Below are 25,985 nucleotides of genomic sequence, written 5' to 3' on the forward strand. Positions count from 1 at the left end.
GAAGCGCTGATGCTTGTAATAATCGCACGGGCTGCTGCCACGGCGATAAAATGGCCAATAACTTGCTCACCTGGCCTGTGAATGGACATGCTGCTGGACACACACACTTTCTCTGCCTCGCTCTCAAAAACAAAGAAATGCAAAGTTGGTAGAAAATGCAGAGGACAGAGTGCAGGAAAATTAAATCACCGCGCATGCCCTCATTTTCCCATGATGCCACAGGAAAAGATAGTCCCACAGCGTGTTTAAACAGGCAGGACATGCTAACTCGGACATTATCCTTGGCTTCCATTTCAGCCCAAAGCGTCGTTCCACTAAATTAGACCTCATTGCAAGGTCTCAGTGAGGATGTAAAACAGCAGAAAATACATGGAATCATCGGACTGCTGGACTCCTCTGAGCTGCACTTAAAATGCAAACCCGTCCATTAAAATTACATTAAAATTTACACTGAGTTTCAGCGTGTGCATGAGTGTGTGCGGGTGTCTGTGTATGCAATCAATCAAATGAAGAGCTAGACAGCGGTACATGGTTATTGCATTAACACGCTACTTACATCTATAGCTTTTAAGTGCAGAGTGAAAGAGTGAGGAGATAAAAGAGGAGAGGAGAGAGCGAGCTGATGAAGTGTCGGGTAAAGATCATGTCAATGTGACCGGTGGCCACCTTCCTGGAACACTGAAGTAACATGGGAAACTACTGGAGATATCATAAGAGCTGCTAACTCCAGGGAAAGTGCTGAAGGTCGCGTTTGACTTTTAGAAATGAGATTAACTGACAACTGGTTGGAAACTTTCTACCGTATATGTTTACTATTTGTTGTCAAACAGATGGACATTATAATGTTGAGAGTTGCTAAAATGTTTCATATTGTATTTTAAGCCATGATAGCAACATGGCTCTGAGCATGGATGTCTGCTGGTTCCCCACTTTGGTCCAGACTGAAATATCTCAACAGCTATTGGAGTTACTGTCATGACTGACTTTGGTGACCCCCTGACTTTTCCTCCTGCGCCACCATGAGCCACATTTTTATCATCTAATAAAATGTCTCAGCAAATATTGGATGCATTGTCATAAATGTCTTAATCATTCGTGTTCTCCTCAGGATGAATTGTAATAATTTCCTCTGAATGTTTCTCTAGCACCAACATCAGGTCAAAATCTGAACCTTTGGTTCACAACCAAATACCTGCCAAACTAATGATATTCCCTCAACTGTGCTACGAGGTTTGGGGCTAATTACCAAATGTTACCATGCAAACATGCTAAAGTAAGATGACAACCAACATCACCTGCCAAACATTAGCATATTACCACCGTCATTCAAAGCATATTAGCATGCAGACGTTGGCATTTTGTTCAGGGTTCAGAGCTGTTAACCGAGTCTTGTTTTAATATCACTGTGACTCTAAAAGCAAAGCTTTGATCAGGTTTCAGTATGGACACAGACTGCTGCTGACTCTCATGTGAGCAGTGGACGAGCTCACGGTTGCCTACATAGAGGAATTGGGGATCTGTGTATGCAGACGTGTTCCACTACAAAAGACGTAAATACATTTAGGGACTGACAAATAGGTAGGTAGATAGACAGAAAGTTGTTTTTTTTAAATGTGTGTTTGTGTCTTTGGAAAGTGTCCAACAGAGTTTGCACCCGTTGCTGTTAGTGTTAATGTTCAGCTGGTTTTCATGTGAAACATAAATAAAAGTCATAAAATGTGTGTGTTTTTGTAGTCTTACTTCATCTCCAGGACCTCCTCCAGGTGCTTCCGCCTCTCGGCCCGCAGGGCGGTCAGGTGACCTTCCTTCTCGGCCAGTGAGAGCTGAGTTGATGACAGCTTGGCTTTCATCACCTCCAGTTCCTGTTTCACCTTCTCCATGGCAACCAGCAGATCCTCCACCTGACACACACACACACACACACACACACACACACACACATTATAAGACATGTTAAACATGACTTCTGGCTTTTTCAACTTCTTCGTCTCAATGTGATGTCACTTTTGCTTCCCACAGATATCAGCCTATCTGTGTGTGTGTGTGTGTGTGTGTGTGTGTGTGTGTGTGTGTGTGTGTGTGTGTGTGTGTGGTGTCTTCTCCTCTCCCTCTCCTCTGTGCATCTAACAGCTACTGTGCTTTCGAGACGTTATACAATAATTTCTCTGTTTTTACACGAGATGCTCGATTGCAGAACATCAAACGAGTCATTTTTCTTCTCCGTGTTTTCTTTTCTCTCCTTATGTTGTTTCTCTTTCTCTTCCCTGACGTATATTTCATCTAAGTCTCTCTCTGCCTGTATATCAGTTTGTCAGTTTAATGTCTGTGAGGTCCAAGTGTCGAGGTCACTGTATATCTCGCGGCATGACAACAATCTGGCCTGCCACCACACACACAAAAACACACATTGAACAGATATACCCACACAAATACAGCAGAACACACACACACACACACACACACACACACACATTTTGTCTTTTGATATGTCTTTCTCTCTCCTCCAATTATATACATCCTGTGTCTGTGAAGTGTTGAAGTAGAAAGTAAGGGGAGCAGGAACGGCAGACAAAAGACACAAGAAAAAGGATTAAGTGGGAAAGTGAGCCACAGTGATACACTTATTTCCAAAAAATAGCTGGCATCAGCACAAATCAAAAAGAGAAAACCCTGATGATGAGCTGAATCTGAAAGCAGAGAGAAGCGGAGACGGAGACAAAAATAAGAGTCTTGTCATTTGAACTGATGACAGATGGAAAATGAGAGCGAAAAAGGAGTGGAGACAAATAATGTATAATACTTTCTTGATTCAGTCTGTCTGGTGCAAAGTGATCGCTGGTGAAAGATGTTTGCTGTGAAGTCAGAAGAGATGAGAAGAAAGCAAGGTCTGATTCAGATGAGGAAACTATCTGTACATATTCCACGATAGCTGCTCCAGTTCACAGTGATGACAAGCACCAAGCACATTCACCCAAGAACTGCACAATTGTGAGGCTCTTGTACTTAAGTGCTTCCATTTTAAGCTACTTCACTCTACTCAATTACATTTCTTCCAGTGCTGCGAAATAATTTCAAGCATTTACTAGAATATGATGCTTTCTTGGTTCTAAAGTAGATATAAATAAATGTATTAAAGGTCCAGTGTGTAGGATTTAGTGCCATCAAGCAGTGAGGTTGTAGTTTGCACCCAACTGAATCCCACTTGCCTCGCCTGGCTTAAAAAACGCAAATACACTCTTTAAGCCAGCGTTTGGTTTGTCCAGTCTGGGCTACCGTAGGAAGAGAACCCACTCCCTTTATACATATAAAGAGCATCTTCTAAGGTAACAAAAACAGAACAATTCTTATTTTCAGGTGATTATATACTAATGAAAACATAACTATGACTATTACACTGGATCTTAAAATCCCTTCTTTTGTCGGCTTTTAAGACTCTAATGCTAATTCATAAAATGTTCCCGAAACAAGCTGTGTTCTGTCAGATCTGCTGATGTCCAATGGTGAAGACATGAATGAATGATGAGATGTACAATAAAAAGGCTGGTGAGGGAGGTTTATGATGACTGTTTGTTACCTTTGACCACCTAAACCCGGCTGTGGTGAACTCATGCATTGGAATGTGAGAGAGCTGCATACAAAAAGAGCAGAGAGAGAGAGAGAGAGAAAACAGAGGAAGGGAAGGAGACGGTGACAGTGAGGGAGGATAAAAAAAGGGATTCAAAATGGGGGCAAGAGAGAGTGAGGGACAGGAAGGAGAACGCAGAAAGGAGAGGAACAAAGGTGGGCATAGGGAGGGATACAAAGAATAGGCAGAGGGATGGAGAGAGAAATCAAAGGAGAGGCAGGGAAAAACAGGGGACAAACAAAGGAGATTTGGAGGAAAACGAGATGCACTCATGCAGGGAGGAAAAAGAGAGAAAGGGAGAGGAGAAAGAGAAAAGTTGTAAAAAATTTCAAGAGATAAGATAAACTACAACAAAAGGGGAGAGAGAGAAAGCAAAAACAAACAAATGCTAAGCACATGAAAGAGAGATAAAAAGATAAAAGAAGACAGAGTGAAAAATACTGAGCAGTCAGACACAGCGTTAAAAATGTTACTCAGACAAAACAGTGGGAGAGGAGAGGAGAGGAGAGGAGAGGAGAGGAGAGGAGAGGAGAGGGGCAGGAGATAGAAAAGGACAGGAGAGCAAAAGGGGTGTAGCAGAGTATATTAGGGACAGATGAGTGTAATATACAGAGAGGAGTAAAGGAGGAGAGGAAAAAACAAGACAGAACAAGGAGAGGAGTGAAGGAGCTGACAGAGGACTGTAAAGTTAGGAGAAATGAAGACACTGGAGAGAAAGGACGAGAGAAAGGCCTTTGGCCGACATCAGAGATGCAGAGATTGAATGATGGAGGGGGATGCAGGGAGGGGTGAGGAGTGACAAGGCTCAGCTGGACAAGGAGGAGCAGGAGGAGAAGGAGGACAGCAACCCCTTCAGTCTGCTGAGTGTGTGTGTGTGTGTGTGTGTGTTTGTGTGAGTAAAAGCTTTATTTTAAGAGGAAGGAAGCAGGAAGAAGGTGCACTGAGTTCAAGAATTAAAACTGTCTGGTTAATAAAAGACGGAAAGCTGGAGAAGAGAACGTCTGTCTTCAGTTTGGTCTCCAAAGAGACAGATGGAGTGTGTCATACTGTTGACTCATTTCTCTGTTTCACACACACACACACACACACACACACACACACACACACACGGCGCACACACACACACACACACACCTTTCTACAGTGATCACACATACAGTAGTGACTCATGTCTAGCAGAAAAGGTTTAGTATATTTTCATGTGGTCTTGGTCAACTATCCATGGGACAGTCCCTCACACACACACACACACACACACACAGGTTGTCAATATATTTCTGCGCACTAAAAGTGTGTGTGTGTGTGTGAAAATGTGCCTGGTTTGGCCACATTTGCATGTGTGTGTGTGTGTGTGCCAACGCTATAATAAGCACGTGTGCCTTTGAACAGGCCGTCCTCATTAAGGGAGGAAATTGTCTCTCCCTCTGTCATCATTTTATAAATCATTATGTGAAAGGCTAATTGCAGTGACGCAGCTGTAAACCGGGAACACAAAAATATTTATTTACAATTTACCGTATATAGGAACACGTTTCCAGTTAGAAAACCAGAGTGGCGTCCATCTGGCTCCGGCTGAATGCGATGCTGTGCTGCGCCGGTGTGCTGTTTAAATAGCAGTTAGCACTTATTTCCGCCATGTTTGTGTGTGCCTGTGTTGGGAGGAATATGTGTCTGCATGTTGTGTATTCCTATCCTGTCTGCGAGCACCACGTGCACACGACGTGCATGTGTGCTTGCGCTGAAAGCCTGAGTTAGTGTTGTTGATGTTGGGTGAGGGCTGCGCCGAGCGTTTGGCTGCCATCTCCACTCGTTCACCACACGCTGACGTTTCTACTCCTTCCTCCTTCACTGAAGCATTCTAACAGGAAGACGCTCTCCAGCACCCCGTCCTGCTCTAAATGGCCCCAGTTCGGTCTAATTAAAGCTGCCACTTGTAACATTTTGAAGCATTTCAATACGTCGCTGCCAAATCAAATGTGAGAGCTTGGCACAATCACTGTATACAAATTAAACCAGAGTCAACTTCAGGAGGATAAACAAGTTGGATGTGATTTTTGCCATCTTTCCTTTGCTTGTTCCAATCTTTTCTATTGTGAAAACCCAAAGCTTTAGGCCTGTTTGCTCTGATCCAGGTCTCAAATCCTCTCTGCAACTGTGTCTTTGTTTTGTGGAACTGTAGTTAAGCCATTTGTTATTACTTTATCAGCGTTTTTGACCAAGTTCTTCCAGGAATTATAAAACCACAGGAACAAAACTTCAGAACTAGTCCCTTCTGGGTATTCTTGTTTGCATTGCCAACGGATCTGCAGAACCATGAGTAACGAGGCAAATTAGTTCAATAATGGATTAAAAAATGAGCGTTTGTGACACACTGTGGATTTAAGGAAAGTTGACCGGCAGAGATGGAAAAGGAGACTGCAAACTCCAGAGCGTGAGTGTTTCGTGGTTATTTATTTCAGCTTTTCTTAAGACTACATGAAACAAACAGAAAATAAAGATTTGCTTCTCATGCTCACTCGCTTTGTTCACTCCCTCTCCTCCCCTGTGGTCTACTTGTGCAGAGAAGTGGCTAAGGTGGAAACTAGCTCTATGAGTCCGTCCTCCCAAGAAAAAGACAGAATTTAAGCAAATGCAAGGAAATAAGTTGGTTTTCTCTCACCTTTATAATGTGGTTATTGTTGAACATGATGACTTAAGTCCTTTTTTAACCAATGATCTGTCTCTAAACCTGACCATGTAATTTTTCTACCTAAACCTAAACAACCCACAGTGCTGTCACATCACAAAACTCATTTATCAACAGTTATAAACTGTATGAATGACATATTTTGACATTAAATTCGGTGCATTTGTCAAGCTATACTGTGTATGTAAAAAAAATGCATGTGACACTGGACGTGGAATTGCTCCATAAGGGATCTGATATTCTGTATCTGCTTGTTCAAATCAATAAAGCTGCATTAAATTCCCAGAGTCAGCTATCCACATTCAAAATGCAAGACAAATTTCTTTCTACGAGAGCGTAATTCTCCATGGCCATGACGAGAAATTAGCCTCTATCTGTCCATCACTTTAATACATCTATCAGCTTGTTCGTCATTTTTCTGTTACATCTGGACGCATTCTGCTTTGGCACCCATTAACATCAACCATGGGCGAGGGTGTCAGCTGTAAAACGTGTGTTTGCAGGCCTGTCTTTGTGTGTCTGTCCAGAAGCAGCCTGGTAAGTAAAGGCCAGAGAGGACAGCCAACATTTAGAGGCAGTAATAACAATGGAGTCCAGCCGTTTTGCCAACAGCTACAGCGGGCCATGTTTTCTCAGGGCAGTTTTCATCCTCACAGCCCACGCTGTTTTTTCCCACTTGTCAAAACCCATCGAGGCTCTGAGGAACATTTCCCATCTCTATGGCCTCGTTAAGTCACTGGTACACAGGGGAAGACACACTCCCACTGGTCTGAGGTTGAATCCACTAAACCCTTCCCTTCTGAGCCTCCCTTAACACCACCACGAGCTTTCCTACTGTCTCAATATAGATAAAAGAGATTACAAATTGGAGCGATCCGCTTGCGCTCCATTTAAGAAGAAGCTGTTTGTGTGTTGCCGTCTGAGGAGGACAAAATACAAGCTGTTCTTTAAATAGATGTATTTACCTCTTCCCTAAATGAGGAGCGCCTGGGCAAACACACACACACACACACACACACACACACACACATTGAGCCACACCTGAATGAGCTCAGTTGGCACAGGGCATGTGTGTTGCCGTTGCCATTAGCCACTTTTGGCACAGCAATGTTTAGCTATGTCAGAGAGACTTTTTATGTTGCCCTAAAGATGTTCATGTGTGTTTCCTGGTGTGTCGGTTCAAATGTCCCACAAAGACAGAAAAATGAAGGACATCCTCTGAAGTGAGGACACTTGTGTATATAAATAACTGAGGGGTTGAGTTTAAGGAAGGTTTGGGTTACACATTGACTGGTTGGGGTTAAGGACTCTCCTTCGACATGCAGTAACACACTTATGTGTATTTGCTACTGAGCGAGAGCGTACCTGTTTCTCAGACTGTGTGCGTGCCTGCTCCTCCTGGGCGAGCACCACCTCCCTCTCCGCTGTGATCTGAACGCTTTCCCTCAGCGCCTCCTCCAGCTCCTCAATGCGCTCCTCTTTCTGACGGAGGGCGTCCTACGGAGAAAGTAAAAAATGTAAAGAGGGCACAAACAACACGACGCTGAGACAATAAGTTGAATAATCAAGCATTTAATCAGGAACAACACTCTGCAGTCAAGCTAAATGCTAATGTTAACATGCTCATGTTTAGCATGTTCACCATGAAAGTATAGTGTGTTAGCATGCCAACACTTGCTAATTAGCATTTAAGAAAGAGTATAGCTAAGGCTCATGTAAATGTCGTTACTTTTGCAAGTATTTGGCAATAAACCAATGTAATGGTTAAATTAAAATTTTGACCTGTTGATGACTTAAGATGAAACATGAACGATTCATGGGAACAAATCTGTCCAAATTCTGCGCCAATTCAACCAAAGGTCCTCTTGCCTCATGGTGGTGCAAGAGGAAACATCAGAGGATCACCAAAGTCAGTCAGCTTCATCCTCTGGGGACCATGAATGTCTGTACCGAATTAGTTTCCAATCCATCCCCGGAGCTGCCAGCATGGCTAAAAAATTACCAAATATTTGATGGTTCCAGCTTCTCAAATGTCAGGATTTGTGTGCTTCATATCTCTGCAGGTTGTTTCTCTTTGGGCTGTTAGTGAGATAAAACAAGCTATTCAGGTTTCTGAAAATGTGATGACCAATTTCTGATATTTCATAGACCGACCATAATCATCAAATGTAGCCCTAGATGCTGTTTGAGTTTTCTCACTCAGGGTCATCAAATGCATCACGGCGTCTGGAAACACTATTTTAGGGAGGCTTTCAATATAAATGTGCACAAGCCAGGGAATCGGATGCCTGACTCGTATACAGTACAAAACTTTCCTTGATCTAACATCCTTCATATCTGACAGGCTGTTTATCACATCAGCTTCCCTGTCACATCCTGCTGAACACGTCCCCAGAGTGAAAACTTTGGACACTCCTTATTCCAGTTTGCTGCTCCCAGTGACTGGAATAAGCTGCAAAAGACTCACAAATTAGACAATCTGATCTCCATCTGCCTCTGAGGACTGTCAGGAATTCCCAATCGCACATGAAGCTGTTTCTAAGTAAAATCACGACTCCCTCCCCCACATCCACCCCCCATTTCCCCATAAAGAGCCACTTGTCCTCTTGCCAGACAACTGACTTTCCTGGTTAAATTAAAGCTGAATGAATAACTGATGGAGACAGAGCAGGAGGGTGAGGATGAGACATTTCAGTGGCCGTGAACAAACCTCCAGGACATCTCTAACACATGTGCTGCGAATCTGAATCCTGCTCCAGATCCAACATTACTTGGTGTCTAACTATGCAGACTGAGCTGGACTTTAATTGGATTAAATCTTCTTATTGTATTGAATTAAATTTATGGTCTGAATTATACTCACATTCCATTTGCAGTCTTCAGCGCTGGTTAAACTATGCAGAATGGCTTACAATTGACACACAGGCTACTTATGGTTGCAACCGCTGCGGTCCCATAAGTCTGAGTGACTCACATAGCTATCAGCTCATCTCCTAACCGCACTCACACACATAAATGACAACTTCCAAACTCCCTAAAACCAGAGATCAATCATAGCCAAAGGCAGCATATGCTTACTCGCACACGCACACACATACGGAGCGTTTTCATCTGCCTCTAATCAGAGAGACCACTGAGGTTAACGATTACTGGAAGAGGAGAGGGAGGAGGGATGGACGAGGAAATAGAGAAAAGAAGAAGAAGTCAGGGGAAGTTTAAGGGAGATTAGGGGTGAAAAGGAAATTAGAGGTAGAGGTGACAGAAAACCTGAAATCTGAAGAAATGTGAAGAAACCCACACATGGCTGTTCATCTTGTGGTCACTTGACACCCCAGCAGACAATTAGGAGATGCTCTCACACCACAGGAAGCATTTTAAAACCCACAGCATTCACTTCATAGCTGAGTGTGTGGGTCCCTTGTGTCTCCTCTAATCACCTCTCCTCCTCACCTCTTTCCTCCCCATCACTCCTCCGTCCATTTCCCTCCTCTCCATCTTCCATCTGCTCTGCCTGTCAGTCATCCTCCTCAGTTACACCCTCTCACACAGAGCTGCATCGCGTGTGTGCGTGTGTGTGTGTGTGTGTGTGTGTGTGTGTGTGTGTGTGTTTGACATTGCCTCAGGCTGCTCCCTGTCACAATTGTCAAGTTATGATGAAGCATTGTTGTGATAGCAGACAATATTCAAGGTAGGACAGGGAGAAGGAGAGAAACTTTTCCCGTCTCACCCTCTCGCATGTCCCTCCTTTAACGTCCCCCTCCCTCTTCTTCCTCCCTCCTTACCTTAATCTGCTGGGAGCTCTCGTTCAGATTGTCCTCCCTCTTCTTGGCGTCCTCCATCAGCTGGGCGTTCCTGCTCTTCTCCACCTGCTCCTTGTGTTTCAGGTTGGCCACCTTCTTCGACTGGTCCTTCATCTGCCTGCACACAAACACAAACACAAATCACAACGTCAAAGTCGATACATAGCCGCTAAACAGTATCTCTAAATACTCCCTGGAGACGGGAGTCCTGCCACATTGAAAAATCTCAACTTCCAGTGCCAGTATCATGTCTGATGAACTGATGACATTAACACAAGTGTCACAAGAACAAACACAGATTTGACTTCTCTAATAAGTTTAAGTTGAATACTTTCCCATTTTTGTGACAAATTAGATTCCTGCATGTCTATAAAACATGCTGGTAGTTGTTTTCACTACTCCTTTGCCAGTTTGCGTGGAGTTTACAAAAACATAAGAAGTACAATATTAATGGATATGATATTAGTAGTAATTATATGGTAAATGCACATAGAAAATTAGGTGCTGCTCATGGCAGTGGTGTATTTACAAGAGAGGATAATTGCACAGTGAGCTCCAGTGATTTTATTGCATCATTGGCATTTAATATTAGAAAGCTGGTTGAAAAAATATATTACAAGACTCATATTTACATAGATTTTCAAAACAAGAACAACTGTCTCAATAACCTCGTTTAATATCTAATAGAAAGCGCTTTTAGGAAAAAGGACAAATGGGTATTCATTTTGCCACTTAGATGATGTCCCAAAAATGATCACAGTACTCAGTACTCTTAATTTTTGCTCAGTAAAATACTGCATCCTGGTGGCCTCTATAAGATTCTGATCATATAAGCACAACACTCCCAGTCCCACTTTTGCTCCATGTCAGACCTCCTCTCTTTCCTCTTATTCTCCTCAAATAAATGCAAGAAAAGTACAAGAAATGCTATTACATCCAAAAAAAAGAAGCAAAGCCATAAAAACTTTTTAACAGTATTAAATACAATCATCAGGCCCACATGTATGCACACACACAGTAACAACACCCAAACTACACCTGTATTCACGATTCCCGGCAGGTCACATGAGTGCAGATGACATTTAATATACAGAGACGAACCCTCTACCACCAAACGCATGCAGGACTGTCTGTTATTACCATTAAGATGATACTGCAAGACAATCTGATTAACCATTCTGTGCAATACAATGCCACAGTGAAATCCCTCAGGGCCAATATAATGTAAAGATCAGTGAGGGAATTCAATAAAAAGCTATGAATTAATGACTAGATGACATTTGAGATTTCTCCATAGCGGGACGCTCTGTTCACGGAGGGATTACTGGGTGTCGGGAAGCAAGAGTTGAAATCATCATCTGGGGAATGAAGGAGAGAAAGAGAGCAAGGCTAAAAGAGGGAGAAAGTGAGAGAGGGCGATTCCTCATGCAGGGTCGGGAGGGGGAGAGAGGGTTTAATCCCGGTTTAAGCTGTCTGGAAGCCATTGTGGTTCTGTCACAGACCTATCAGCTATCACGCCATCTTGACTTGATCAGGACCGTTCATACCTTTCTCACACACACACACATACACAGATGTGGACTAACCCAAGCTAATGCCTGTAAGGTTTAACAGCATCTACTGAATCATGACATAGATGAAAGATAAGTCAAACACAGACGATGAATGTGGAATCATGCACGTGTAGGCGCATGTCCAACAAAGACAAAACGAAACTGCTGACTAACATGTTCGAGGTTGATCAAACTCAATAAAAATCACTCTGTGAGCCGTTTGTGCGTTCGCATTTCTTAAAATATGTGCACAGTACGTCCGCCTGCGCTGTGCAAATGTTTATGCATGTGTGCGCGTTCCTGTTAGCATAACTTTTTACAGGCTCGTAGATAAATCCATTTTCTTCACGTCCTTTGCGGCAGCTGCCAGTAAACGAGCTGACCTCCGGTGATGGGAAATCCGCGGCAAACTCTGTCTCACACCGGCAGCGAAGCATATGCACTCCAGGGAAATCCTTTTTATGAGCCGCACGCTGCATATTTTGTTTCCTAAGGTGTAAACAGGTTCCAATCGTCACATGAGCTTTGACCTTTATCTGTGCAGCACAAAGCTCGGAGCGTAAACCCATGCATTTGTCATCCTGGGATCTCACTGTATGCTGTTTCACTTATTTTACTCTCACTGCTTTTTCACTACTTCTCCGGCGATAAACATACAGTATTCTAGTGTCTAAATATGTTAAAGCATGCTCTCTCTTTCATCTTTTCTGTCTATCTAAGCCATAAAGCACCTGCTAAATTAACCCAAAGTAATGCGAGCAATCCATCAAATGGCTTTTACATCAGTATCACTGCCAGATAAGTTGAGAAATTATATTGGCAGAGGATGGTAAAATAAAATCCTCTATGTGTTTGCTAAAAGGTCCAGGGGGCCCAATTCCAAACCGTTCGGAGAAAATCTGGGAAGCTGGAGGAAAAGTTGCAATGTGACGACGGGGCCAAAACTGCTCTGCAGCACCTGGTCGTTCAAAGCTCGCAGCATAATAACCAGTGGGTTACGCTGCCTGTGCACACGTGTTGTTTTTGCGTGCATTTTAAATGCCTACGCATTGCATCATTGTGGCATCCAAATTGGGTTCAAATGCTAAACAGGAAAGCAGATGAAGTAAGCATGGAGTACGATGCGTGAGCGTGTTTTTTTGTTTCCTTTGTTCGGCCCTGATTTAAGCTTGCACCCTGAATGTGGGATAATTTGAATATTTGGGATCAATTTTGTGCTCTACGCCCTGCGTGAGAGTGTAACAGGTCATAAACAGGCAGGAATGTTCCTATTGGAGGATTTCCAGGAAGCTCCAACCATCTGGTTAGCTCTCTGAGGTTTCCCCCCTTCATGCTACATTTACTGTACGTATGAGTGTGTATGTGGAATAGACTTTTAGTTTGCAATGTTTCCTGTTGAATCAATACTCGGTTCCAACTTACACTCCCTCTCTTTCCTCTTGTGCTAATGCTAAACACTTGTTTTGCTCAAATCTTGTTTGCATGTATCACTTTTTAGCACGCAGATCATTTGCATGGGTAACTATCACGCATTTGTATCAGCCCACAGCCAGATTCTCCTCCGCCTCCTCCTCCTCTCATTGGAATTTCTTGCTCACCAAAACCAACACTGCTCTTTGCCTCCAATTTTTTGCCCCCCCCATCCCCCTATTTTTGCATGTCTCATTATAATTATTTGCATGAAAAGCAATCATTTATTTGCATCAGACCAGCGCACGAATACAAATGTACTTCGCCTCACCGCTCCTCTTTCCCTTCTGTCTTCTGCACGCTCACTCCCTCTCTAAATGCAACATTACTCTTTCCTTTGGATGACATATTCTCATCAGACCATGCATCATTTCGTCTCTCCTTTCCTCTCCCTGATTCCCTCCACTCCCTCTTTTGTCACTTCCATCTCCTGTGGTTTACCTTTCCCGTGACTCCTCCAAACAATCGCAAAACTTTTTTTGTTTGTCAATTTTGCCGTTTTTTAGCTTCTCAATAATTGTTTATCATCTGCATCTGATTGTAATTTATCTTAATCATCTGTGGCACATAAGTGTCTTTTATCAGTTGCTATTGTGATAGTTATCAGGTGTCAACAACATCTGTGCTCAGGAAATCACAAATATATTTACAGTATTTTGTGCCTTTAAAGACCTCTAATCTCTCTAGATGGGTTTAAAATATAAGAAACGTGTCAATTCACATATTATATGAAGTGCATAATACTAACAACAGCAACTTTGTCATCTTCTGTCAAATATGCCATGCCAGTTACATCTCTTGAGGGAATATCTTCTCCCTTCAAGTTGCATTAAATTTAGAAGAACAAAATTTCCACATTCATATCATGTGCCTTACCAAAGCTACATGGCACTTATGTGTATGTTATTCCTGCATAATTGTAAAAACTTTGGGCTGACTGTAATTTAAAACAAAGGCTGATTTTGACCTCTGAACTCCTTGTATAAAAGCACAAGAAAGGAGAATTTCCCCATGGGATATAACAACATGTAAATATAATTTCCACATTATTACGTAACTGTGATGCTGCGACATGGGTTCAAATTCTGCTGTATAGCAGACATCATTTCCCTCTCTGTCTTTACTAAGAAACTATATGTGGCATAAATAGAGTAAAAAGTTTAAGTTACCAAGCTGCACATGTTTAACGAAACACTTGATTTCACTTGTCGCTTTAAGGAGCAGAAGTTGCTCGGTGAACTCGATGGCTCGGCTCAGTCGAGGCAAAGTGCCATTTGAAGCTGTTTTAATATGTAAAATACTTCCTTCACTCTCCTCCTGAAATTGCTTTCAACAACTGCTGCGAAACCGCTGGAGGAGGCGGAATCACAGGAGAGTTCGCTTCGCCCACGACGCTGTGAACAACACACACGAATGTGCAGTGAAACCGCGTCTGTGCACACACAATCAAACGCTCACCGACACATGGTCTGCGTCCACATCAAGGCACAAATTTACCAAAACTGTGCTCATAGTGTGGGGACACGTGCACACACATACACAGTCGGTGCTGTCAACTGTTCCAAACATAACCTGCTTTGTATTACAGTCTCTCAGCCGGACCACACGCACATTCACAATTAGCATGCATCTGCACGTAACATAACAACATGTGTCCATTTTCTGACATTGGCACAGAAATACCCACATGCAAACATGGTGGCACATACAGTAAACGCACACCAACATACTTGCTGAAAGCACTTTGAGCTTCCTGAATTTTGCAAAACCTCAAAAATACCCTCATGTGCTGACCATACACACACTTATATGTGCAACATATAAACACACACACACAGACGCAAATGTACAAACAAAGAATAGTCTTCACTAAAACTTAGTTTATAGTTTAGTCTACTTACAACAACAAAAAATAGCAAATACTGCTGGCAACTAGCTGTAAAAAGTAAAACACATGCACACACACAAACATAAACACACAACCTCATAAACTTCACTGAACCTCAAAGTCTCCAAACTAAAAAATTTCAGCCTCCCTCATTAGCATGCTGCTGATACTCAGGGAGCCACATTAAGGTAATATTAATATTACATTTGGAGTCCTGTATAAATATTTGATCAGAAATGCTCGGGGGCCTCATGTATGTTTACTGCACATAGTTCACCCAACATTAACATCAAGGATTTCCTTTTCACCATTTGGAATCCAGTATTTCCTTTGAAAATACAGGAAATATTGGTTTGGTTTACTAAGCCCATAAAAACTATAAAACATAAAAAAGAAAAAGAAATGATCAAAAACATAATGGCTTAGTCTCGCAAAGTGTCGGCGCGGAAGAAAAACTGACAAGTTCAAGGAGGACATTTTGGAGGAATAAAGAAAGAAATACTTATGTTGTTGTTTGCGGAATGGCTGTAGAAAATCCCCAAGCAGAGAAGCTAATTTGTGAGGTAAATAAGGAGGAATGGCAGCTAAGACCCATGTGTGTGTGTGCAAACTTCCACAGTGTGGGTTACTGGAAACTAGCTGTACTATGACACAAACAGCAGACAGAATGAAACGTAATAGCATCTGTCCTTATGAAAATAAATCACATTTACGGCATATATCCACATTTCAGACCTCACCAGAACTAAACGGAAAGTGTTTGGATAATAGTAACAGTGTATGCATGTGACAGAGAGCTGGAGTTGATCTTGGCGGCGTCTTTGTTTAACATGGAGAACAACAAAGTCCCTGAATTAAACACTGTTCTTTAGCCTCAAATTCATTGTTTGATCTGAACTCTAGATTATAGATGAGTCAGTAACGCGAGAATATCATTCTGTCTCGATACTTGCTGTGCGCTGATACCTGTACACGTGAGATACATGCATACAGTGAAATCCAGCAGCATTCATTCAACCTTAATGCTCTGTTTGTCTCTAACAGCTTAACAAACATGACTTTGAGGGCTGCAACTAATGACTATTGTCATTATTGATTAATTTGTTGATTGTTTTGTCAATTAATTGGTGAAACATCAGAACATGATGATTTCTCACAGCTTGCTTTATTTGGCCATTTTCAGTTTACTGTCATGTAGGACAAGAAAAGCATCAAATCTTCACAGTTCAGAGGCTTAAAACAAGGGAATCGGTGCAGCACTTTTGCATTAAATAATGACAAAAATTATTAATTGATTGGTTAAATGGCTGCCAATTAATTCTCCGTCGATGGATTAATCACTGCAGTCCTTGTATTGTATTTAAGCAGCAGTACCTAAATCTGAAATAAGTCTATTTGGACTTCTGTCATGTCACAATGTGTATTTATTTGTCTGTAAATGATTTTTTGGCCAAGAAAAGGAATATATATTTGTTAATGTGCAACCCATTTAACATGTAAAGCATAAAATATGTCCTTATTTGGCATCATAACAATACTTTATGGTCAAATTCTGTATTTCATTGCCTTTATCAAATGTGCAAGCGCAGTTTGTGGCAAAGCAAAGTGTTACCATTTAATACTTGTCTACGTGTTGGGTTTAAATAAGGTCAGAAGTAAAGAAAAAAAAGACGTAAGGGAGAAAAAATGGTTGAGTTTACATTCTGTCTGTGCGAGATATCAAACAATTAAGAAGTGAAGCAACAAAACATAAGAGTGAATATAATAATTCTCCAAAGCTAAATATAACAGGATAAGAAAGCATCATTTAAAGTGAGCAGCCACTTTAAGCTTTACAGGAGATCTGTCTTTTTTCTGAATGCTCTCGAATAAAACTGCAAACAGAAAGCTTGTTTTTCATCTTCCCTCAGTACTGTGTGTGTGTGTGTGTGTGTGTGTGTGTGTGTGTGTGCTTGTGCAGGTATTTTAATTAGATAACTCTCAGCAGTCATCCCCACTGTAGCGTTGTTACCTATTAGCTGGCAAAGTCCTTCCTGCATGTGTGTTTGTGTGTGGAGGACAGAAAGAAACAATGCGCATGGCTGTGTGTGTGTGTGTGTGTGTGTGTGTGTGTTTGTGTGTGTGTGTGTGTGTGTGCGCGTGCCTGCTTGTTGTCACCCATTAGCTGACAAATCCCTGCACCACCTCAATGCTCAGAGTCATACGGGACCTCAAAGGGATCACACACATGCACACATAGGCACACAAACACACGAAGAAACAATGCAATTCCTTTTTAAGCTACAGAAACCTTGCTGTCAGACATTTGGCAGTGGATGAGGAGTTCCTTAGCCCAAGATCAAAACAACCCGGAAAAAAGGCGAGAAAAAAAACACAAAAAAGGACAGAAGAAGAAAAAGAAGTCTTCTGTCGTCTACCAGACGGCAAGGCAATGCTAACTTTTTCTTTTGCTTTTTTTCCCCCTCTAGAGTTGAATCACAAAACACCAGAACAACAGCGATGAAAAGGCTGACAGGACGGCAGGGGGAACAGTGGCTCTGGAAGTTGAAAAAGAAAGAAAGAGCAAAGAAGGAGCTGGCACTGGGGAGACCTTTACAGCAGAGCAGAGCGCACAAAACACTCAGACCACCAGATTTATGCAGGAAACAGAAGGGAGAAGTGGTTATTATGTGGTCGATCACAATGTGTAGGTCTGAGAAATCTCAATATGACTTTGATATGTCTGTTAGAAAAGACCAAATTCAGACGTTTGGGTTTTTGCATGCTGAAATCTCATTACAGAGTCACCTCCTGAGAGCAGAGAGGAATATTTAAAGGCCAAAAAAGACAAAAAAAAGAGTTCTTTGGGGGGGGATATGGACAATGCTTTACAGTGCAATAATGTACACAGAAATAATAGGACATATTCACTTTCTTGTCATGTAAGATGATGTACGTCTGTTAAATATGGAGCAGGAGACAGCTACCTTTCTGGTTCTGTCCAAAGATAAAACATGCACCTGCCAGCACATGTAAAGATCACAAATTAACACTTTTATATCTCGTTTGTTTAAACCAGAAATGGTGGTTTTGTTATGTGTTATGTTATTTTCTAGACTTTTTTATTGGCGAGGAGCTTCGACTTCCTGAAGTGTGAGCTGATCACCTGGCAACCTCGATGGTGATGAGAACGGGTGATAATGTGTTGGTTAAAGGGCTTTAGAGGTGCTGACCAAGCCAGGCTAGCTGTTTACAGTCTTAATGCTAAGCTAAGCTACTTGTCACCTGCCTCCAGCAACATATTTACTATACAGATATGATAGTGGCGCCAGTCTTTTCCTCTTAGCTGTAGGCATCTTGTCCTGCACACAGCTTCATTCTCCACTGTGAACATTTCAGAGGTGGAGTGTTTCACCTGCCTGATTTTGTTGACTTGCTCATACAGTATTTAGTTGACTTGGCCGTTTTTCCTTGTTGTTTGTACTTCTGCCATGGGTAAGAAGTCTACATGGCTCCTTTTTCGTCTATTTTAGTTGTGTGTATTGTTGATATACAACCAGGAGTCTGCACAGAGTGTTTTATTTTGGAATTGACCGGATTCTCTATGCCACTTCTGTGTCTGATTTCCTGCCTGACTTGATGTGCTCTGTGCAGATCAATAGACTAGGTCCTTACTCTCTGTGGAGCAGAGCCACTTCTAAAGCACGCTCCTTGTCTAGAGTGGGCGCGATCAGTTCTGGCGGCCACACTGCAGCCGTGCCCGGTGGAATTTGCGGGTGACTCTCGGAAAGAAAGCAAATAACTGTATTTTCCAGAAGGTTGAACTATTCCTTTAAACCCACACAACAACTTAAGTCTATTTGCAACGTTCATGGCAATTTTGGGACCTAAATATAAAGTCACAGACCATAAAAGGTTAAAATTTTAAAATAGCATCTGAACTGCAGTAGTGAAAGGAACAAAACATGGAGTGATTTCTCTGTAAGAGCCACAAGGCCACAAACACAAACCAACAGAAGTTAGACGAACTCTGAGCAAAAGTTCACAGCTGTCCAAGTTAATGATGGCAATACACTGCTTGAACATTTTTTCTTGTTTGCTGTGGTAGCCTGAAATTTGAACTTGTATCGTGACAAGACTACCAGAGAGCTATAATGGAGGGTGCAAGAAAGAAACAACAGTGTTTCCTCTTCAAAGAGGCAGTGATGTGGCAGAGAGAGAGAGCAGAGTGAAAGTCAAGGTGTCTCCTTCAAAGACAGACAGACAGACATGACGAGAATGATTAAAAACAGAGTTTATGACAGAGTGAGGGAGATGAGAGAGTGTCTCGATGCAAGGACAGGAAGTATGACAATGAAGGAGAGCGCGATGAGAGAGAGAGAGAGAGAGAGACAGTGATGGAAGAAGAAAAATAGGCATGCAGTACTAACCTTGAGGCAAGACTGGGTAGAGCAGGAGACAGCGTTGCATTGTAAAGATAAAAGAAAGGGGAAAAGAGACAGAGAAGGAGAGGGAAAGGTGAGAGGGAAGACAAGTTGAGTGCTAGGTTAGCCAGCTTGATCACTATTCAAAGAGGTAACAGATGAGAGACAGAGAGACAGCCAGAGAGACATAATTAACCATAGAGATACTGCAGGCAGACACATAAACAGGGAGACAGGCATGACCAAGCAAACAGCTAGGCAGGCAGACAGACAGTCACGCAGACAGGTTAAATGCAGGCATCATTACTGGGGGTTTTGAGAGGCCTGCTCACCTCACATGACCTCTACAAACATTTAAGGGCACACACACACACACTTACGGACAAAACTGCGATCGCAAATCATACAAAGCGAGCAATTAGCCAATCAAAGCATGAGCTGAGAGCGTGTGTTTGTTCTTCAGTGGTTTTGATACAGCAGACGACTTCTTTCGAGGCCCGTGGATTTGCGTCTCCACCAAAAGGCACGTGGCATGTAATCACTAAGATATGAAATTCGCTTCCTAAATTGGTTGACCCCAAAAGAATTCGACACAGTCGCTCCTCATACGTTTGGTTGAGCTGGCAGAGGCTAAAACTCGAGGGTGAGCTTATGCCTGGGAACGCACGCTAACGACGGCGTGCCAGAAACAAATTGTCCATTACAGAACAATATAACACGCAATAAACTTCTCTAATTTCCCATTACTCCGGTTTATACTCTACATCTCTCTAAACCTCCTTCATTTTCTCTCCATTTCTTCCTTTTGCAGTCTTTTCTGTCAGTTTCATTTTCTGTTCTCCTTTTCTCTCTCTCTCTACGTCTCCACCCGTTATTTCATTTCTGTCTCGCTGTTTTTCTCCCTCCACCACCACACCTTCCTTTCCCCTTTCCTCTGTCTTTCCCTCTTGCTCTCTGTTTTCCACTCTTCCGTCCAAATCCTTTATTTTGGCCATCAGGGCAGATTTTCGGCTCCATTTCCCCTCAGTGTGAAGTCACTCAGTCTGCTCCAATTACCATCCTAGTTACTGAAATAAATAACCTGGTACCATTACAGCTGGATTTAAACTAGAGGGGAAAGAGGGAGGGTTGATTTTTTACCCATGTTTAACCCACATCTGATCTTTTCATTAGTAATGTTCCTGCTGCTTGCTCGTAGCCCTGGGTTAGCCTCGGTGCCAAGCTACGAGTTGGCCAAAGGCGAATGTATCCTCCTCTGATGTACCTGTTAGCTCGAGGCTAAGTCTTATAATTCACAGCAGGGTTAGGTAGCCCTGGGATAAAGTCAGTGTTAGTACACTTAATGTTACAGGGTCAGTGCTTGCGGGTTCAACATATGCCTAGTTGCTGAATATATTGTTCTAATCTTCAACAGGGAATGCTTGTTAATCCACAGCTTTCCAAACCACTGTGCTTAATGTTTTTACACTAACAAACATCTGTACAGCCAGTAAAAGAGCAGTTGTCTTAAAATGGCAACTTAACAGTAGTTTTTGAGGCAGCAGGAAGAACCCAAAAGGAAAAATAAAGATCATACCAATATCCCGCTCACTAAACCCCTTCCCCAAACAGTGATTGTTTAATCATAGGCTACCTTAGAAACTGTAATCAGACACGGCAACCCTGTCAACATTTGGATTCTTCCACATGCCAAAGAGCACCACTCTGTATTTAAAAAGAACTGGGGTGCTACAATAAACAAATTCATTTAAAAAAACAGTTTCAAATTTCTTTAGCCTTTCCAGAACCAAAAGCACAAGAGCAAACGTGTACGACAAGTACTAAACAGTATGTTTGTCTGTTCCAATGTAAGCTGCAATTGCTGGCGTGTCCAGCTAACTAGCTTAGCCTAGTACCTACAGCAAAGTATGAAAACAGTCTAATTTTAGATTTTTGATTTCTTAGATTTGAGTTTAAATGATGGCAACTTAGTCAGCTGGATGCTGTGTTTTCAAGCATCTTATGGAGCCAACATTAGCTTAATTACAGCTGACTGAAATCTGTCATTTCAGCTGGAAAAATTCCCCGACTGTCAGCTAGAAATGAGGTGCCTGCTTTGGACTATGTTTTCCAGAAACCAAGGACCTATCATGTGTGGTAAATCTGCCACAGTTATCATTGTTAGCTGCATTATGTTTGAGCTTGAAAAGGCACGCGGGTGCGGCTAGCTAACAGTCAGTTCTGCCCTTTTTATGACTGTTTCACCATGTCAACACTTAGCCACAGCCTGCAGTTTGCCAAGGATAGTTTCCCTCATCATCCATCTAACAGCTAAATAAAACCACGAAATGTGAGGATGTAAAAAGTATCATACGTCCTTACACTCTCGAATATAACCTCTACAAACCACTCACTTCACAGTAATGACTGTGTGTGTGCCAGTGTGTAAAAGGAGGAAGTTGAATTTCCTCATGAAAATCTACTTAATCTTTTAGTATTACAAGATACTGTTCTCAAACATACCTAGATTTAGCCTAGACATAATACCTTCCCAGTTTCCTAAGAGCAGCCCACAAAGTTCAGATATTAAGTATCAGTTGCAGAGAAGCATTTATTTTATGGTAATCCACAGGGAGGATCTCTCAAATACATATGATGTAATGGCTTAAGGGCTCAACCATCTGCAATTTTAAATGGTTATAAAGTTACATTACAATGTTATCCGCAAAACTAGTACCGCTGTAAATCTGCATCTGTGGGCACTGGCAGACTAAATAACACACACACAGTTAAAACCCAGCAGTTTGAAGTCAGCAGGTGCTGAATTATTAATAGTCTAGTATTTCTACTGGCCAGACGAAGACACAGGGAGGAAACCCTGAATCTCCCCAAAATCATTAGCAGCCATTAGTCTTACAGTCAAACTACTAAACACACAGACAGAAAGAGAGAGAGACAGAGAGGAGGTTGGAGTTGGAGTGTGTAGAGATCACGTCCAAGGAAGAAACTGGAGGAAAAGATTAAAGAGAGAAGGTGCAGACAGAAAGCATGTGATAGTTCAGAAATCAAAGAGGTCCAGAAGCATACGGACAGACAGACGGACCGGTTTTCATAACCACAGACAGCTCTGATCTGTCTCGCCCTTGAAGACAAACTTTACTGTCACCGCTCTTCCGAATATATAACCCAGCTCAACCCTTGCAAAATGTCTCTCTGACCTTATTATTTAACCGACTTACTCCTGAGGCTTCGTACAGAAATACTCATGATCGGACACACAGGTAGAACAACAGAAAACCACAATGAAACATATATTGAAGGAGACTGGTAAACACATAGGCGGGCATGCGGGCAGACAGTTAATCCGATATAGTGTAGACAGATTAAGACTAGTTAGAGACAGACAGGTTAAGCCAAAGTTACAGGTAGAACAGTATTTCAAAAACAGACAAACCATCCCTACTAGCATGAAAGAAACTAAAAAAAAAAAGGGTGAACTGTCCAGACTCCTAATGAAAGGAAAAGAGTGTGTTAAACTCTGCGAGTCAGGCATCCTCGGCTGAAAGTAAAACAAAAGTGAAGTGTGAAAACAGAGCCACTAAATGAAAGAATTGCATCATTGACAGGAGCAGAGGCTCAAAGGGTTTCAGGCTGCACAGCAGAGACTCTGGTGCCAAACTGTGCCCTCATTTTGCAAACTTTTGGGAGCAGTTTGGTTTGTCATACTGCAGTACAACAGACGACAAAAACTTCTGCTGATGCGCAGATGTGTAAGAGTACATCTGGTGTCGGTAACTGCACTTCAGGGGGATTTTTTTTTTTCCAATCTGCAGACAGTCCAAATAAACCGTATTAGAGAGATTTGGTGGACATTCAATAAATGCTGCAACTCTTTCATGGTGATTATTAGTGAACATACTCAGCTTTGTCCCATGTGGAAAAGGCTTGCAAACATGAGAAATCTCTCTTTTTATTGTCTTTTAATGTGATAAACTATCAGCAAAAAAAGTTTTAGTGCTGCAATTAGCAATTATTATCAATTAGTCTGATGATTTTTTCTCAATTTTTTAATAAATCACTTTTAAAATGCCAGAAAACAGAAAAAATATCAACACTGTGTCCCAGCGCTGCAGGTGACTTGAGAGGCTGGAAAAGCTCATTTCTGGTGTTTTTGCTAGAAAAATTATAACATTTTCAACATCTTCCATTTTACTCTCACTGGAAGAGCCTTTGACCTATGTGGCAGTACTATATGAATCTGCCTGTGGTCCTGTGGTAGTTAGAGGTTCAATTCCCAATGGGGGCAATTAGGAAACATTTAATGCCACATAACTTTTCCACATGGGACTGGCTGCTTTCAGAGTGCTCTCATATCCCGTCCTCCGACAAGCAAGGTGAGTTTTGTCGTGCATCTGACGGGGCCACCAGCCACTCACGTGCCCAGGTAGTCCCACACCAGCCCCCCCATTGGCTGCTGAGAGGCAGCAGGGGGAGGGGCCTGTTTTCGCGACTGCTGAGAACGCCACAGATGAGAAGCAGAGGGGTTTCTGGGGTGTGATGGGGGCGCACGCACACACACACACACACACACACAAACAAACAAATGCACTCACACAGATGCAGAATCATATGAATGCGTATATATTATGCACACACAGGTGAATAAGGTGAAGATGATGGAAAACATAAAGCCGGGATGGAGGGAGAAAAGGGGGAGAAAGAAGGGAGAGGATGGGGTGAGAAAAAGGGAAAACTAGTGGATTAGTACTGCAGGGAGGATTAGCAGAGACTCCAACAGTATGTATCTTGAACTGTATAGAAAGTGGATTCCAATCTAAAATTCAGCAATCCGTTCAACAAGTAAAGACAGTCTTAGTTGCTTTCTACTGATTTAGGAAAGAAGAAGATGCAGTAATGTTTTCAAAGTTCTCTGAATTTTCTTTTCAAGTTCACCACCTTTTGTCATCGCATCTCTTTATCCTCATCTCTCACCTCTCCAACTCGTGGATCTTTTTCTCCTTGTCATTCTTCTCATTCTCCATCTCCCTCAGGATCTCCAGGAGCCGTTCCACCTCGGACTGGGCCTTCCCAGCATCCTCTTTGTGCTGGGCCACTTCCTGCTCCAGGCAGGAGATGCGTTCGGAGAGTTCAGTGCTGGCCTGGGAATCTGCCGCTGCACTCTGAGCCTGGAAGAGAAATTAATTATTACAAATAAACCGAGAGTTAGCTTTCAAAATGAGGTGACCACCATTTGATGGAAGCAATAAGGTCAAATTAAAAAGGATATGCCAATAACAACATGTGTGTTGAGGATGGGCTGGATGGACTAGATGAACGTGACAAACTGTTTAAGAGTATAATTGGTTTATAATTGGTTTTTGGTTGATAAAATGATAATCACACACCAGTCTTTTAGGGACCAGATACAAGATTTGTATATTTTTCTTCGCCAGAGCTTTACTTTAGAGATATTATAATCAAATCATCAGGTAGATTGTGTAACGCTTTAAAATAATCAGGCCCTACTAGCGGTGATAAAACCAAAAGTAATTAACTGGAGCAACATCAAGCTTGGCTAATACACACCAAGATTGCTTGAAACGTGCAGCAGATCTAGTGCTCCTCTGTTTGTGTTTGCAAGTATTAAAGGTGGGGTGATGATGATGATCATGATGAAATCTAAAGCCGTGCTAGCATCTCTGCAAGGCTGACATTTTGAGCTAAATGTTGCCATCAGCATGCTAACATGCTCTCAATGGCGATGCTAACATGCTGATGTTTAGTGGGCTGTTGATTCAAGTAAAAAGCAAATAAAACTGAGCTGCACTTTCTTTCTTCTTCCCGCTGCTCTGCTAAGCTACACAGAAGATGCCGAAAACGAGGAAAGAAACAAATGAAATAAAACAAAACAAAAACAAATGAAAAAACAAGTTATAACCAGCGTAGAGGTTAGAACAGCTGTGTGTGTTTCCCAGAAGCAAATGTTGCTCTTGGGACGGATTAACTTTGTGTGTGTGCGTGCACACGCCTTGGTGGCACAATACATAAACCCTATTAGTTTTGGAAGCGCTCAACAGTTTCTACAGATCTTTATGTGGAGGGGGAATGTTTGGGTGCCTGACGATATTATAAGAAGATCTGGGTGGAGGGGAGAGAGAGAAAGACAAATAAGAAAGAAAAACATCACACACAATGTCACATGCACAGTGTCAATCAGTTCACACACAAGTCTTTTTTCCATCAGTGGTAACAGAAAGAGACTAAGAAATAAAGTCTGACGAGAGAAACACCAGAGATCCACTGACACCTCCACACACACACACACGCACACACACACGCACGCACACACGCACGCACGCACACACACACACACACAGACATACATACACATTCAGGGTGTGGTGGTGCTGCTGTCTTCTCCACTCTGTGAAAATGACTGTAAGACTGTCAGCAAGCCGTCACACACACACCATTTTTATGGGCTGCTGTGTGGGAGAGAATATGTGATATGCAAACACAGTCACATGCGTGCGCATACACACACACGCTCACACACATGCACACACGCTGACACAGCCAGT

The 25,985-nt window shown here is 42.3% G+C and overlaps 1 protein-coding gene across 2 annotated transcripts in view; it reads right to left on the minus strand.

The window, feature by feature from the left end:
• LOC121625548 (ELKS/Rab6-interacting/CAST family member 1-like) overlaps positions 1–25,985 on the minus strand; it is a 132,843-nt gene that overhangs the window by 60,911 nt on the left and 45,947 nt on the right. For both annotated transcript variants that reach the window (XM_041963670.1, XM_041963669.1), the window contains 4 exons: positions 24,397–24,590; positions 10,094–10,229; positions 7,677–7,808; positions 1,741–1,901 (listed from right to left, as the gene is read on the minus strand). In XM_041963670.1, coding sequence (XP_041819604.1) covers positions 1,741–1,901; positions 7,677–7,808; positions 10,094–10,229; positions 24,397–24,590 — 623 coding nt within the window. The remainder of the gene's footprint in view (positions 1–1,740; positions 1,902–7,676; positions 7,809–10,093; positions 10,230–24,396; positions 24,591–25,985) is intronic.

This window comes from Chelmon rostratus, chromosome 22 (assembly GCF_017976325.1).
Source record: "Chelmon rostratus isolate fCheRos1 chromosome 22, fCheRos1.pri, whole genome shotgun sequence".
NCBI lineage: Eukaryota > Metazoa > Chordata > Actinopteri > Chaetodontiformes > Chaetodontidae > Chelmon > Chelmon rostratus.